We start from the raw sequence: 12,594 nt of genomic DNA on the forward strand, positions 1-12,594 counted from the left end.
TCCCTACAGAAACCCAGATGGCACGCAAGCAAGGGTACAAGTCGACAACACCTGACCCTTGGAAGAGTCAGAACGTGAAGTCCGGCACAGCTGATGAAGGCCGCGTTGAGAAAGCGTCAGCGACCTCTGTGAAGACTGATTGGCAAACTAACGAGAAGCCAAAAAGCTGCCACATTCCGGCTAAAGCTGAGGTGAAAAAAGGACCGAGCAAACATGTCCAAATGATCACCAGCCGAGTCGGTGACCGAAAAAGGTCAAACGCCATCCAGAAGACAGCAGACAGCTCCGAAGACACGCCATGTGAAGGAACGCTGAAGATGGACACTGCAGCCATCAAGGACAAAGAATCGAAAGCAGTGATCAGTAACGGTATGATGACTGCTTCTCTTGACTCTTTATTGCCTCTCTGAAAACACTCACCTTATTTCCTGTCATGTTCTTAGTCTCGGAAGCAAATCTTGAGCAGGAAATGGCCCATAAGAGACGACGACTCGACTCCCAAGAGAGTGCACCGTGTGAAGGAAAGCCAAAGATGGGTGCGCGGATCAGTGAACGTAAGATCACATCTTCTCTTAACTCTAATATGGTAATGGCTTAATTTCATTTCAACATGCATCAGATTACAATTGAGTGCATCCCATAATCAGTTCCCAGTTCCACATGTCCAAAAGGAGTAGGAAGAAGCAAAGCTTATTAAATCCTACCCCTCCATCTGGTACTTTTACAATCAGTAACTGTTACATTTGTTCACTTCCTGCTTTCCAAATAACAAATTTAATTATTTTTTCATAATTTTTTATTATTTTTATTTTTTTGTCACATACCGAAGTACAAAGTGATATGAGCATCCAATGCCATAATGGGTACCATAGTAAGTGTCAATATAGTGATATATATAGCACATCATGACTGGTTCAAGACTCTTCATCCTTGTATTTAGCAAACATCAACTACTTGTATTGTTTCTTGAATTGGCTCACCGTTGTGCATTGTTTGATTTCCTTACTAAAACACAGTTTGATTCCACATACTGAAATGCTATGGCTAGTCCTAGCATAGAAGTGTTTCAGATGTAGTTCTTCCCTGAGATCATATTTCCTCCTCTCTTGTAGAGAAGTATTAGATGACATTTTAGGTAATTGGTTATTTTTATCCTTATGCATTATTTTAGCTGTTTGAATATGAACTATATCAGCAAGTTGAAGTATTTGTGATTTTAGAAATAAGGAGTTAGTATGTTCTCTGTAGGCGGCATTATGAATTATCCTTACTGTCCTTTTTTGCAGTACATTTAGCGAGTGAAGATTGCTTTTATAGTTATTAGCCCATATTTCCACACAATAAGTAAGATATGGTAGAACCAGGGAGCAATAAAGAGCGCGGAGTGATTTCTGATGGAGAACAAATTTTGCTTTGTTCAATATTGAAATGTTTCTTGCCACCTTATGTTGTATATTTGTAATATGAGGCTTCCAGATCATTTTTTTATATATATATAGACTTCTTCTATCCACTAGTTGAGTTTTTTTTGTAGTCTACCCAAATCTTCCCCTTATTTCCTGTCATGTTCTCAGGCTTTGACCCCCATATGGCACACGGAGCTCAGCAGCATACTAAAAAGGAAAATACCCTGACGTCTGAGCCCCGAGAAACCCATGTGACTCTTTCCAAAAGCACATGCAGCACCAAAGTGACCCCGTTGACCAATACGACTACTCCCAAATTGCCAACATCTGCGGCAGGTACATTTGGATTCACAAGCAGCCCGAAATTGATTGACGCCAAGGCATTGACTATAAATGTCGACAAAAACACAGCCAGCGTCGCCCACAAAACGAGAGAATGTAACAATTCCTCCAGCACCGCGCTGAATGTGGCAAAAACCCAAAGTGCTTCCAAGTCTGCAGCAAACACCAAGTCCTCGGTACCGATCGCCAAATCCACATCAAGCACGCCTAGCGCAGTCTGTGCTGCGACAAGCTCTCATTTCACCGCAGCAACAATGGCTGCCACCAAGCCAACTGCACCCACCACCGGTTGTAATACAACATCCATAACCAAGAACACGGCACCTACTACCGATGCTGCAGTGACGTCAGCCTCCACTAAGACCATACCAACTACTCTACTGGGTTTCAGTAGGGTGACTGCAACAAACTACAATGCAGCTTCAAACGTAACCAAGAACACGGCCCCTACTACCGATGCTGCAGTGACGTCAGCCTCCACTAAGACCATACCAACTACTCTACTGGGTATCAGTAGGGTGACTGCAACAAACTACAATGCAGCTTCAAACGTAACCAAGAACACGGCACCTACTACCGATGCTGCAGTGACGTCAGCCTCCACTAAGACCATGCCAACTACTCTACTGGATGTCAGTAGGGTGACTGCAACAAACTACAATGCAGCTTCAAACGTAACCAAGAACACGGCACCTACTACCGATGCTGCAGTGACGTCAGCCTCCACTAAGACCATACCAACTACTCTACTGGATGTCAGTAGGGTGACTGCAACAAACTACAATGCAGCTTCAAACGTAACCAAGAACACGGCCCCTACTACCGATGCTGCAGTGACGTCAGCCTCCACTAAGACCATACCAACTGCCACTAGTAGCACAAAATCCAGTTTCGTGATTGCAAAGGCGACAAAGACCGCTGCGCCGACCGCTTCCTGTGATGCAACAAGTCTGCAACTGTCTGCAACGCCTACCACCGGTTCGATCACAACTTCCTCTCCAGCAGCAACAACCACCAAGTCTGCAACAAGCCATCAAAGGACTGCACCGCCGAGCTCAGTCGCTAAAGCTCCACCCACAACGTCTCCATCACGACACCAGAAAGCACCAGAAGGCAGAACAGGAGCGGAGGCCGCATCGAATGAAACGCAACCCCACCCTCGCAGAGCATCCACGGGCACGCGTGAAGTCCCTTGGGGAACTGCACAGGGGGAAAGGAGAAGTTCGGAGAAATCCACACACACGATCGTCACGCTTGGAGCGACTGCAGATCGAAGTGAAAATGCTAAGAAAGTACTTGTGAAGGACGCCGGGGGGTCTAATTCGGATGCAGAACCAAGTATGCAGAAGAGTAACCTTTGTGCCAGACAGCCAATCAAAGCCAAGCCATCACAAAGCAAGGTCAAGCCAAGTCTTCCTAAAATTGGTGAGTGTTTTTTTCTTTCTTTTAAAAATATGCAAATGAATCTTGTGTGTTTTACTTTGCGCTTCATTTTAGGCTTAAGCTACATAGTTGTGGTGAACAGCGAAGGAAGGAAGCAGTCCTACTGCACTTTGTGCCGCATCCGATTGGAACGGTCTAGTCACCCACTGGAAAACTTTCATCAGTATAACTATGTGGTGTGTACGTCCTCACAAGTCGGCCATGTTCAAGTCCAAATGCTATCACAACAACTGTGTTTTCATTTCTCAAACAAGAAATTAAGGTTCCCGGACTTGAATGATGAGCAGATGATGAGCATCAACATGGAGATGTTTGTGAGCAGCATGGCTACGGTAGAAAAGTGCGTGGGACTTCGGTCCATCCAGGTGAGTTTGTGCTTTTTAACTACTAGTTGGTTCATTAAATGGTAATGGTAATGGTTTCATTTCATTTGAACATGCATCAGATTACAATTGAGTGCATCCCATAATCAGTTCCCAGTTCCACATGTCCAAAAGGAGTAGGAAGAAGCAAAGCTTATTAAATCCTACCCCTCCATCTGGTACTTTTACAATCAGTAACTGTTACATTTGTTCTCTTCCTGCTTTCCTAATATAGTATACGTTTTTTTGTTGTTTTTTTTTTATTTGATTTTTATTTTTACTACTATTTTTATTTTTATTTGTACCCCGGTTTCCTTCCACATTCTAAAAACATGCTATTGTAATGGTTTAATTTCATTTGAACATGCATCAGATTACAATTGAATGCATCACATAATCAGTTCCCAGTTCCACATGTCCAAAAGGAGTAGGAAGAAGCAAAGTTTATTAAATCCTACCCCTCCATCTGGTACTTTTACAATCAGTAACTGTTACATTTGTTCACTTCCTGCTTTCCTAATATAGTATAAGTTGGGTTTTTTTAAAATTATTATTATTATTATTATTTTTTTTTTTACTACTATTTTTATTTTTTATTTGTACCCCGGTTTCCTCCCACATTCTAAAAACATGCTATGGTAATGGTTTAATTTCATTTGAACATGCATCAGATTCCAATTGAGTGCATCCCATAATCAGTTCCCACTTCCACATGTCCAAAAGGAGTAGGAAGAAGCAAAGCTTATTAAATCCTACCCCTCCATCTGGTACTTTTACAATCACTAACTGTTACATTTGTTCACTTCCTGCTTTCCATAATACGGTTTAAGGTTTTTTATTTTATTTATTTTATTTTATTTTTGAAATAATGTACCTCGTACCGAAGTAGGAGGTGATATGAGCATCCAATGCCATAATGTGTACCATAGTAAGTGTCAATATAGTGATATATATAGCACATCATGACTGGTTCAAGACTCTTCATCCTTGTATTTAGCAAACATCAACTGCTTGTATTGTTTCTTGAATTGGCTCACCGTTGTGCATTGTTTGACTTCCTTACTCAATACATTCCATAGTTTGATTCCACATACTGAAATGCTATGGCTTTTTTATGTTTTAAATGTTCTAAAGGATGTGCTTCTGCTTTGTCATTTGATTAGACGATAGACGTGACAAACGACCAATACAATGAGCTGTCTGATCTTCCAGAAGCCGAAGGTAAAAAAAAAAAAAAAAAAGTAAAAGTCGTAGCCAGACTTCTTAATCAGCATTGGTCTCTCCTCCAGCTTTACACAGATTAGAAACTGACTTCCGAGTGCCACCATGCTCCAAGAATAGCACTTCATTGGCTTTAAGACGACGGGTTTCCACTTCCCCGTCACAGGACTTTTCAAGCCCAGAATATGGTAACTGTTTTTATGAAAGGCGTCATGCATAGCCAATTGTTCTTACCGCCAGACTGATACGGGTACTTTTGTTTAGACACGCTACAGGACAGGTTTGAGGCCATTACAGAGTCCGACACTGAAGTCAAGGCCCAAACTCCTGGTAAGTACTAAATACAGTTAATTTAAAACACTCTGTCCTCCCTCTACTCCAAATTGGTGGGAAAATGCTAACGTTTATTCTCTGGCATATTGGGTTGGAGAATAGTTCAAGATCTTTAGACTGGTCGTGAAGCTAAGATACTAGTAGAGTCGTATCATATTCCACTGAAATGTCGTCCTTCTCTAAGCAGAATTAGACTTAGAACCTGAACACACCAGCGTTGCTCTTCCACTCGCTGACCCGGAGCCTGCTGAAGCAACCGAATCCCGAGTGGAAATGGACACATCCAAAGAGCAGCAGGGGATTGGAGATTGCGGTTTTAAGTCTGCCAAGGCGACTCAGGGAGGCTGTAATGACCGGTCAACATCTGCATCCCTGGGACCAGATCCGTCTCCAGCTTCAATGACCACAAAGGAGCGGAATCTGGAAGTCTCTGATGAGAAATTACCATCATTGTTTCTGGCGCCGGATCAGTCTGCTGATTCTGTGACCAGAGAACAACCGAATCTGGAAGTCTCCAATGGGAAGTCCTCATCAGTGTTGCTGGTACCGGACCCACATCCTGCTTCAGTGACCGTAGAACAACAGAATCTGAAAGTCTCCAATGGGAAGTCCTCATCAGTGTTGCTGGGACCGGACCCACATCTTGCTTCAGTGACCATGGAACAGAATTTGGAAGTCTCCAATGGGAAGTCATCAGTGTTGCTGGGACCGGACCCAGATCCTGCTTCAGTGACCAGAGAACAGAATTTGGAAGTCTCCAATGGGAAGTCATCAGTGTTCCTGGGACTGGATCAGTCTGCTGCTTTAGTGACCAGAGAACAACAGAATCTGAAAGTCTCCAATGGGAAGTCCTCATCAGTGTTGCTGGTACCGGACCCACATCCTGCTTCAGTGACCATAGAACAACAGAATCTGAAAGTCTCCAATGGGAAGTCCTCATCAGTGTTGCTGGGACCGGACCCACATCCTGCTTCAGTGACCAGAGAACAGAATTTGGAAGTCTCCAATGGGAAGTCATCAGTGTTCCTGGGACTGGATCAGTCTGCTGCTTTAGTGACCAGAGAACAACAGAATCTGAAAGTCTCCAATGGGAAGTCCTCATCAGTGTTGCTGGGACCGGACCCACATCCTGCTTCAGTGACCACAAAACCATGTAATCCAGTTGGAAGCTGCCAGAAGGCTGAAAGACCGTCCAGTCTGTATGAATGTAACCAGGGAAGAGATGCCCCCTCCCAAGTGCCCCCTCTTTCAGGTAGGTTCAGTTTAGGGTTGGGCGACATGGACCTTAGCATGTATCCCAATATTTTGGGCATGTATCACCCCAAGACGATATAATAAATCAGCTGAGTCTTATATAAAAAGCTACAAACATACAATGAAATGCAATGAAAGACATCAACCCCTGATCTTCCATTAATGGTAATGGTTTAATTTCATTTGAACATGCATCAGATTCCAATTGAGTGCATCCCATAATCAGTTCCCAGTTGCACATGTCCAAAAGGAGTAGGAAGAAGCAAAGCTTATTAAATCCTACCCCTCCATCTGGTACTTTTACAATCACTAACTGTTACATTTGTTCACTTCCTGCTTTCCTCATATAGTATAAGTTGTTTTTTTTGTTTGTTTGTTTTTTGCTTAAATTTTTTAATTTAAAAAAATTATTTTTACTACTATTTTTATTTTTATTAATTTTTATTTGTACCCCGGTTTCCTCCCACATTCTAAAAACATGCTATGTTAATTGGTAATGGTTTAATTTCATTTGAACATGCATCAGATTCCAATTGAATGCATCCCATAATCAGTCCACAGTTCCACATGTCCAAAAGGAGTAGGAAGAAGAAAAGCTTATTAAATCCTACCCCTTCATCTTGTACTTTTATAATGAGTAACTGTTACATTTGTTCACTTCCTGCTTTCCAAATAAAAATTTTGATTTTTTTTTTTTTTTTATTATAAATTTTTTATTTTTGGTCACATACCAAAGTAGGAGGTGATATGAGCATTCAATGCCATAATGTGTACCATAGTAAGTGTCAATATAGTGATATATATAGCACATCATGACTGGTTCAAGACTCTTCATCCTTGTATTTAGCAAACATCAACTGCTTGTATTGTTTCTTGAATAATGAATAATAATAATAATAATAATAATAATGAATAATAATTCATGCTCCATAAGAGGAGGTTCGCCAACTTCCACGGGAGGAGGGGGTTTAATTAATACTTTCCTTCTCCTCACGGTGACAGCATTTCATTCACATTAGGTACCAATACAGTGTGACGCAGCGTGCAGTCATCAAATCTACATGTGTACATTATATCGATTTATGTCATTTTATTATTTGAAGAATCGCCCAATCCGAGTTCTGTTTTTACCCCATCAAACCCTTGGAGAACACGATTCCTGATTAATTACCTCGTCTTCGCAGGCAATGCAAGTAATTTGCGCACGTTCTTGTGGGTGAGGGAACGGTCCAGACAGCCAATCGTAGGTGAGTATGAGCATCCCTCTCATGATCTCTCGTCGCGAAGCAGTCATGTTAATGATGGTGTGCCCCGATCAGGTCTGTCGACTGTGTACGAGTGTCGTGGTGCGTCTGGGGATTCGCTCTACTTGTGCAAGACCTGCAGTCAGAAACTCCGCGTCAGTGACATCTGCCAGCATGTGGTCGGCTCGGACCACCAGGTGAACTACATGGTAAGGGCTCGCAAACGCAAAGTGTGGACTGAGTTGCTCCCGTGTATGAAATTCATATTTCTTCTTACAGCTAAGATCATATCCTCAGTTTATGGATAGATTTTGGGGTGATAATGATCTGCAACCAGAGATGAAAATGGAACTCTTAAAGGACGTCGCTGATGCGGTCTCCAGGCAAGAGCAATCGAAGGGGATGGATGCAAAGGTAGCGTTCAGGTGCCATCGCTAATGCATGCTACATACACCAGGTGCTAATTGCTTCCTTTTTCTCCTTCAAAGGTGTGTTTTCTCCTTCAAGACGTGTATGACTATGTTTGGACCGCACCCTTCGATGAAGGTAACGGCATAGGTCGCTTATGACTGACTTCATATCATATATGAGCAAACACCGTATCAACTTTTCATTTCTATGGTCAAAGCTCTTGACGTCCTGCAGAACGGACAGCCTGTCATCGCATTGACGCAAAACGGTGAGTCTTGCCATTTCTGGAGGACTTTGGTTTTTCCTCGATCTTTTGCATGTCTGGTAATGGTAATGGTTTAATTTCATTTGAACATGCATCAGATTACAATTGAGTGCATCCCATAATCAGTCCACAGTTCCACATGTCCAAAAGGAGTAGGAAGAAACAAAGCTTATTAAATCCTACCACTCCATCTGGTACTTTTACAATCAGTAACTGTTACATTTGTTCACCTCATGCTTTCGATAATACAGGTTAATAATAATAAAGTTTTTTTTTGTTTTTTTACTTTATTTTATTTTTTTAAAAAAAATAATTTTTATTTTTTTAATTTTATTTAATATTTTTTTAATTTTGTAAAAACAATATATTTTTTTATTTTTTATCACGTACCAAAGTAGGAGGTGATATGAGCATCCAATGCCATAATGGGTACCATAGTGCGTGTCAATATAGTGATATATATAGCACATCATGACTGGTTCAAGACTCTTCATCCTTGTATTTAGCAAACATCAACTGCTTGTATTGTTTCTTGAATTGGCTCATCGTTGTGCATTGTTTGATTTCCTTACTCAGTCCATTCCATAGTTTGATTCCACATACTGAAATGCTATGCTAACGCTAACGTAGTCCTAGCATAGAAGTGTTTCAAATGTACTTCTTCCCTGAGATCATATTTCTCCTCTCTTGTAGAGAAGTATTGGATGACATTTTTAGCTAATTGGTTATTTTTAGCCTTATTACTTTTAACATTATTTTAGCTGTTTGAAGATGAACTACATCAGCAAGTTGAAGTATTTGTGATTTTTGAAATAAGGAGTTAGTATGTTCTCTGTAGGCCGCATTATGAATTATCCTTACTGACCTTTTTTGCAGTACATTTAGCAAGTTATTAGCTTTAAAGAGCAGGAATCTTAATAAAAGTAAACTTTTTTCTCCACTTTGTCTCGTAGAAAGAAGCCAGAAATCAAAAGAACGGATTGGACATTTGGATGTGAATGTCATTCAGTCCGTGGAGCCTTCACTCTCTGCAGCTAGCATGTCCCCGGGTCCCTCAGACATAGAAGAACACAGAAGGTCCATTTCAAGTCCCATCTCCAATACAACACCTGTTGTATTGCCACAGTCTGGGTCCACTTCAACGTATGCGCCTATCTCAAGGACACCACCTGGGTCTCGACAGGTTAAAGAGGAATGGGTGCCCACGGGGTGCGGCGGGGTGCCCACGGGGCGCGGCGGGGTGCCCACGGGGCGCGGCGGGGTGCCCACGGGGCGCGGGGTGCCCACGGGGCGCGGGGTGCCCACGGGGCGCGGGGTGCCCATAAGCGTCTCAAAGACTCAGGCTCAACTGAAAAATGAACCGGCCCTGGCAGAATCAGCTGATCATGGAGATCTGCCCACGGAGTGCGGGGTGCCCATAAGCGTCTTTAAGACTCAGGCTCAACTGAAAAATGAACCGGCCCTGGCAGAATCAGCTGATCACGGAGATCTGCGCACGGAGTGCGGGGTGCCCACAGAGTGCGGGGTGCCCATAAGCGTCTCTAAGACTCAGGCTCAACTGAAAAATGAACCGGCCCTGGCAGAATCAGCTGATCATGGAGATCTGCCCACGGAGTGCGGGGTGCCCACGGAGCACGGGGTGCCCATAAGCGTCTCTAAGACTCAGGCTCAACTGAAAAAGGAACCGGCCCTGGCAGAATCAGCTGATCATGGAGATCTGCCCACGGAGTGCGGGGTGCCCATAAGCGTCTCTAAGACTCAGGCTCAACTGAAAAATGAACCGGACCTGGCAGAATCAGCTGATCATGGAGATCTGGACAACCTCTCGACAACAAAGCCTCGTTCTCAAGTGAAAGATGAAATGACGCTCTTGGATTCCAGATCGCCTCCAGCGACTGTTCCTGCGCCCAAGACGCCACCTAGTTCACCAGTTAAACAGGAATGGGCACTCCTGGAGTGCACATCTCCTGCAGGTACCGGTTCCGTGCCCAAGACGCCACCTAGTTCACGAGTCAAAGATGAATTAGTACTTTCGGACAGCGAGTCACCTGTAGCCGCTATTCCCGTCTCTAAGACGCCTCTAAGAGTACAAATAAAAAGTGAATTGACGGCCTCAGAATGCAGATCAACACCTCTTGCTGAGAAACGGTCGAGTTCGGACCCTCTCGCAACCGTCGGTTCAATTCGTCAAGATGAATACCTCCCTACCAGGAGGAGAAAAGCTCACGAGTCTCTCGGGGAACTTTTTAGAATTTGGTCCAATAAGAAGAAAATGGATGATCCTCAGCCAGCCAAATGTACAGGCCACTCCAATGTTGATCCTGTGGGGCGTCGTACCCCCGGTGATCAAGAGGTCTCCATGGTAGAAATCCTCAACGCGGGTACCAAAACCGAGTCTAAGAAACAAATTGCCGACAGCCCTGACAGCTCCGCCGCCACGCTTTCTGTTGCTACGACAACGACAACATGGTGCTCAAAGTCTGTGCAGACCGTCTCCACCGCCGCTCAAGATACCAAGGGATTGCATTCATCGAGTTGCAAGTTTGAAAATGATCCGCCCACAACCCCCGTGTCGGGCGACAACGGCCCTCCACGGGTTTATACATCCATACGAGAAAATCCCTCGTTTATTTTGACAGAAGACAACACAACTGGCACGGACTCCGCCTGGATGGGTGATCTTCAACCCCAAAACCAGCTGATTGATGCTTGTGTGAAAACCAAGCAAAGTCTTGCTCAGCTACCACAACCTCGAGGCAGCACAGACGACTCGGAAGCTTTTCTGTATCAAAGCGCCGTTTGTGCGAACGGTATCGGTATTGAGTCAAACCCTCAGGGAAGTGGCGCAACGGCAGGACCTACTAGGACTCCGCTACCAGACTTGGGGGGCTTTGGTTTCAGTTGGACCACAAATGCTAACACAGTACCCACAGGTTACTCTGTGCCTAGTAACGCAGTACCCACGGATTATCCTGTGCCGAGTAACTCAGTACCCATGGGTTATCCTGTGCCGAGTAACGCAGTACCCACGGGTTACCCTGTGCCGAGTAACGCAGTACCCACGGATTATCCTGTGCCGAGTAACTCAGTACCCACGGGTTATCCTGTGCCGAGTAACGCAGTACCCACGGGTTATCCTGTGCCGAGTAACGCAGTACCCACGGGTTATCCTGTGCCGAGTAACGCAGTACCCACTGGTTATCCTGTGACTAACAATAACGCAGTACCCACTGGTTATCCTGTGACTAACAATAACGCAGTACCCACGGGTTATCCTGTGTCGAGTAACGCAGTACCCACGGGTTACCCTGTGCCTAGTAATGCAGTACCCACGGGTTACCCTGTGACTAATAACGCAGTACCCACGGATTATCCTGTGACTAATAATAACGCAGTACCCACGGGTTACTCTGTGACCAACAGTAACGCAGTACCCATGGGTTACTCTGTGACCAACAATAACGCAGTACCCATGGGTTACTCTGTGACCAACAATAACGCAGTACCCACGGGTTACCCTGTGCCTAGTAACGCGGTACCCACGGGTTACTCTGTGCCTAATAATAACGCAGTACCCACGGGTTACCCTGTGCCTACTAACGCAGTACCCAGGGGTTACCCTGTGCCAAATTCCAATACTTCATACGTGTCCCAAAACGGCCACTCAAGCGTCCCGCTGGCAACGAGGTGGTTGAACCCACAAATGCAGCATTGGATCCAGCAGTACTCGACCTGGGCAGGACCAGTGCAGACCCCTGAAAACGTCACCAATGGTGCCACCTACTTGTGTCCCGTTCCTTTTGCTGCCACGGTGTCGTACTCCAGCCATTCCCTGCTGCTGCAAGACATGAACGTGCACGGGAACTTGTCTTCATCGCAGTACAAGACACCATCACAGTTGCCTAAAAAGGACGGAGGTTGTTCCAGTGCTTTATGACGTGTGTACTATATTTACAGTTACACTACCTGTCTGGAAGGAGAGACGCGCTTCTGTTACTCCTTCCTTTTAATGTTTTATGTTGCACATCAGAGTCTCGTGTTCTTTTGTATTTTACAGTATACACAATCGCTGTGTATGTTTACGTTGATGCACCTTATTTTAAAGTATTTCTGGAAAATAAATGGAACTTTCTAACGAGTCTTGGTGAGATTTGACTGTGTTGCTTTAGTTAAACCGCCTACTACCTCTTTACCTAATACTACGTCATTCCGTGTACCCAATACTAGCTCATTCGCGGTACCCAATACTAGCTCATTCCCCGTACCCAATACTAGCTCATTCCGGGTACCCAATACTAGCTCATTCCCGGTAC

General features: G+C 44.3%; 1 protein-coding gene across 8 annotated transcripts in view; it reads left to right on the forward strand.

Moving 5' to 3' along the window:
* The window catches only part of LOC131101543 (uncharacterized), a 40,457-nt gene extending 28,038 nt beyond the window's left edge, over positions 1-12,419 (forward strand). For 5 of the 8 annotated variants that reach the window (XM_058046804.1, XM_058046800.1, XM_058046803.1 and 2 more), the window contains 15 exons: positions 1-369; positions 444-554; positions 1,575-3,173; positions 3,246-3,367; positions 3,446-3,556; positions 4,717-4,774; positions 4,843-4,962; positions 5,039-5,104; positions 5,292-6,359; positions 7,546-7,608; positions 7,681-7,814; positions 7,885-8,019; positions 8,094-8,151; positions 8,234-8,284; positions 9,235-12,419. In XM_058046804.1, the coding sequence (XP_057902787.1) occupies positions 1-369; positions 444-554; positions 1,575-3,173; positions 3,246-3,367; positions 3,446-3,556; positions 4,717-4,774; positions 4,843-4,962; positions 5,039-5,104; positions 5,292-6,359; positions 7,546-7,608; positions 7,681-7,814; positions 7,885-8,019; positions 8,094-8,151; positions 8,234-8,284; positions 9,235-12,218 (7,049 nt within the window). In that variant the 3' untranslated portion in view covers positions 12,219-12,419. The remainder of the gene's footprint in view (positions 370-443; positions 555-1,574; positions 3,174-3,245; positions 3,368-3,445; positions 3,557-4,716; positions 4,775-4,842; positions 4,963-5,038; positions 5,105-5,291; positions 6,360-7,545; positions 7,609-7,680; positions 7,815-7,884; positions 8,020-8,093; positions 8,152-8,233; positions 8,285-9,234) is intronic. The other 3 variants (XM_058046801.1, XM_058046802.1, XM_058046807.1) reach the window with 3 other exon arrangements.
* Positions 12,420-12,594: the final 175 nt, after the last annotated feature.

This window comes from Doryrhamphus excisus, chromosome 14, assembly GCF_030265055.1.
Source record: "Doryrhamphus excisus isolate RoL2022-K1 chromosome 14, RoL_Dexc_1.0, whole genome shotgun sequence".
In the NCBI taxonomy this organism is placed as follows: domain Eukaryota; kingdom Metazoa; phylum Chordata; class Actinopteri; order Syngnathiformes; family Syngnathidae; genus Doryrhamphus; species Doryrhamphus excisus.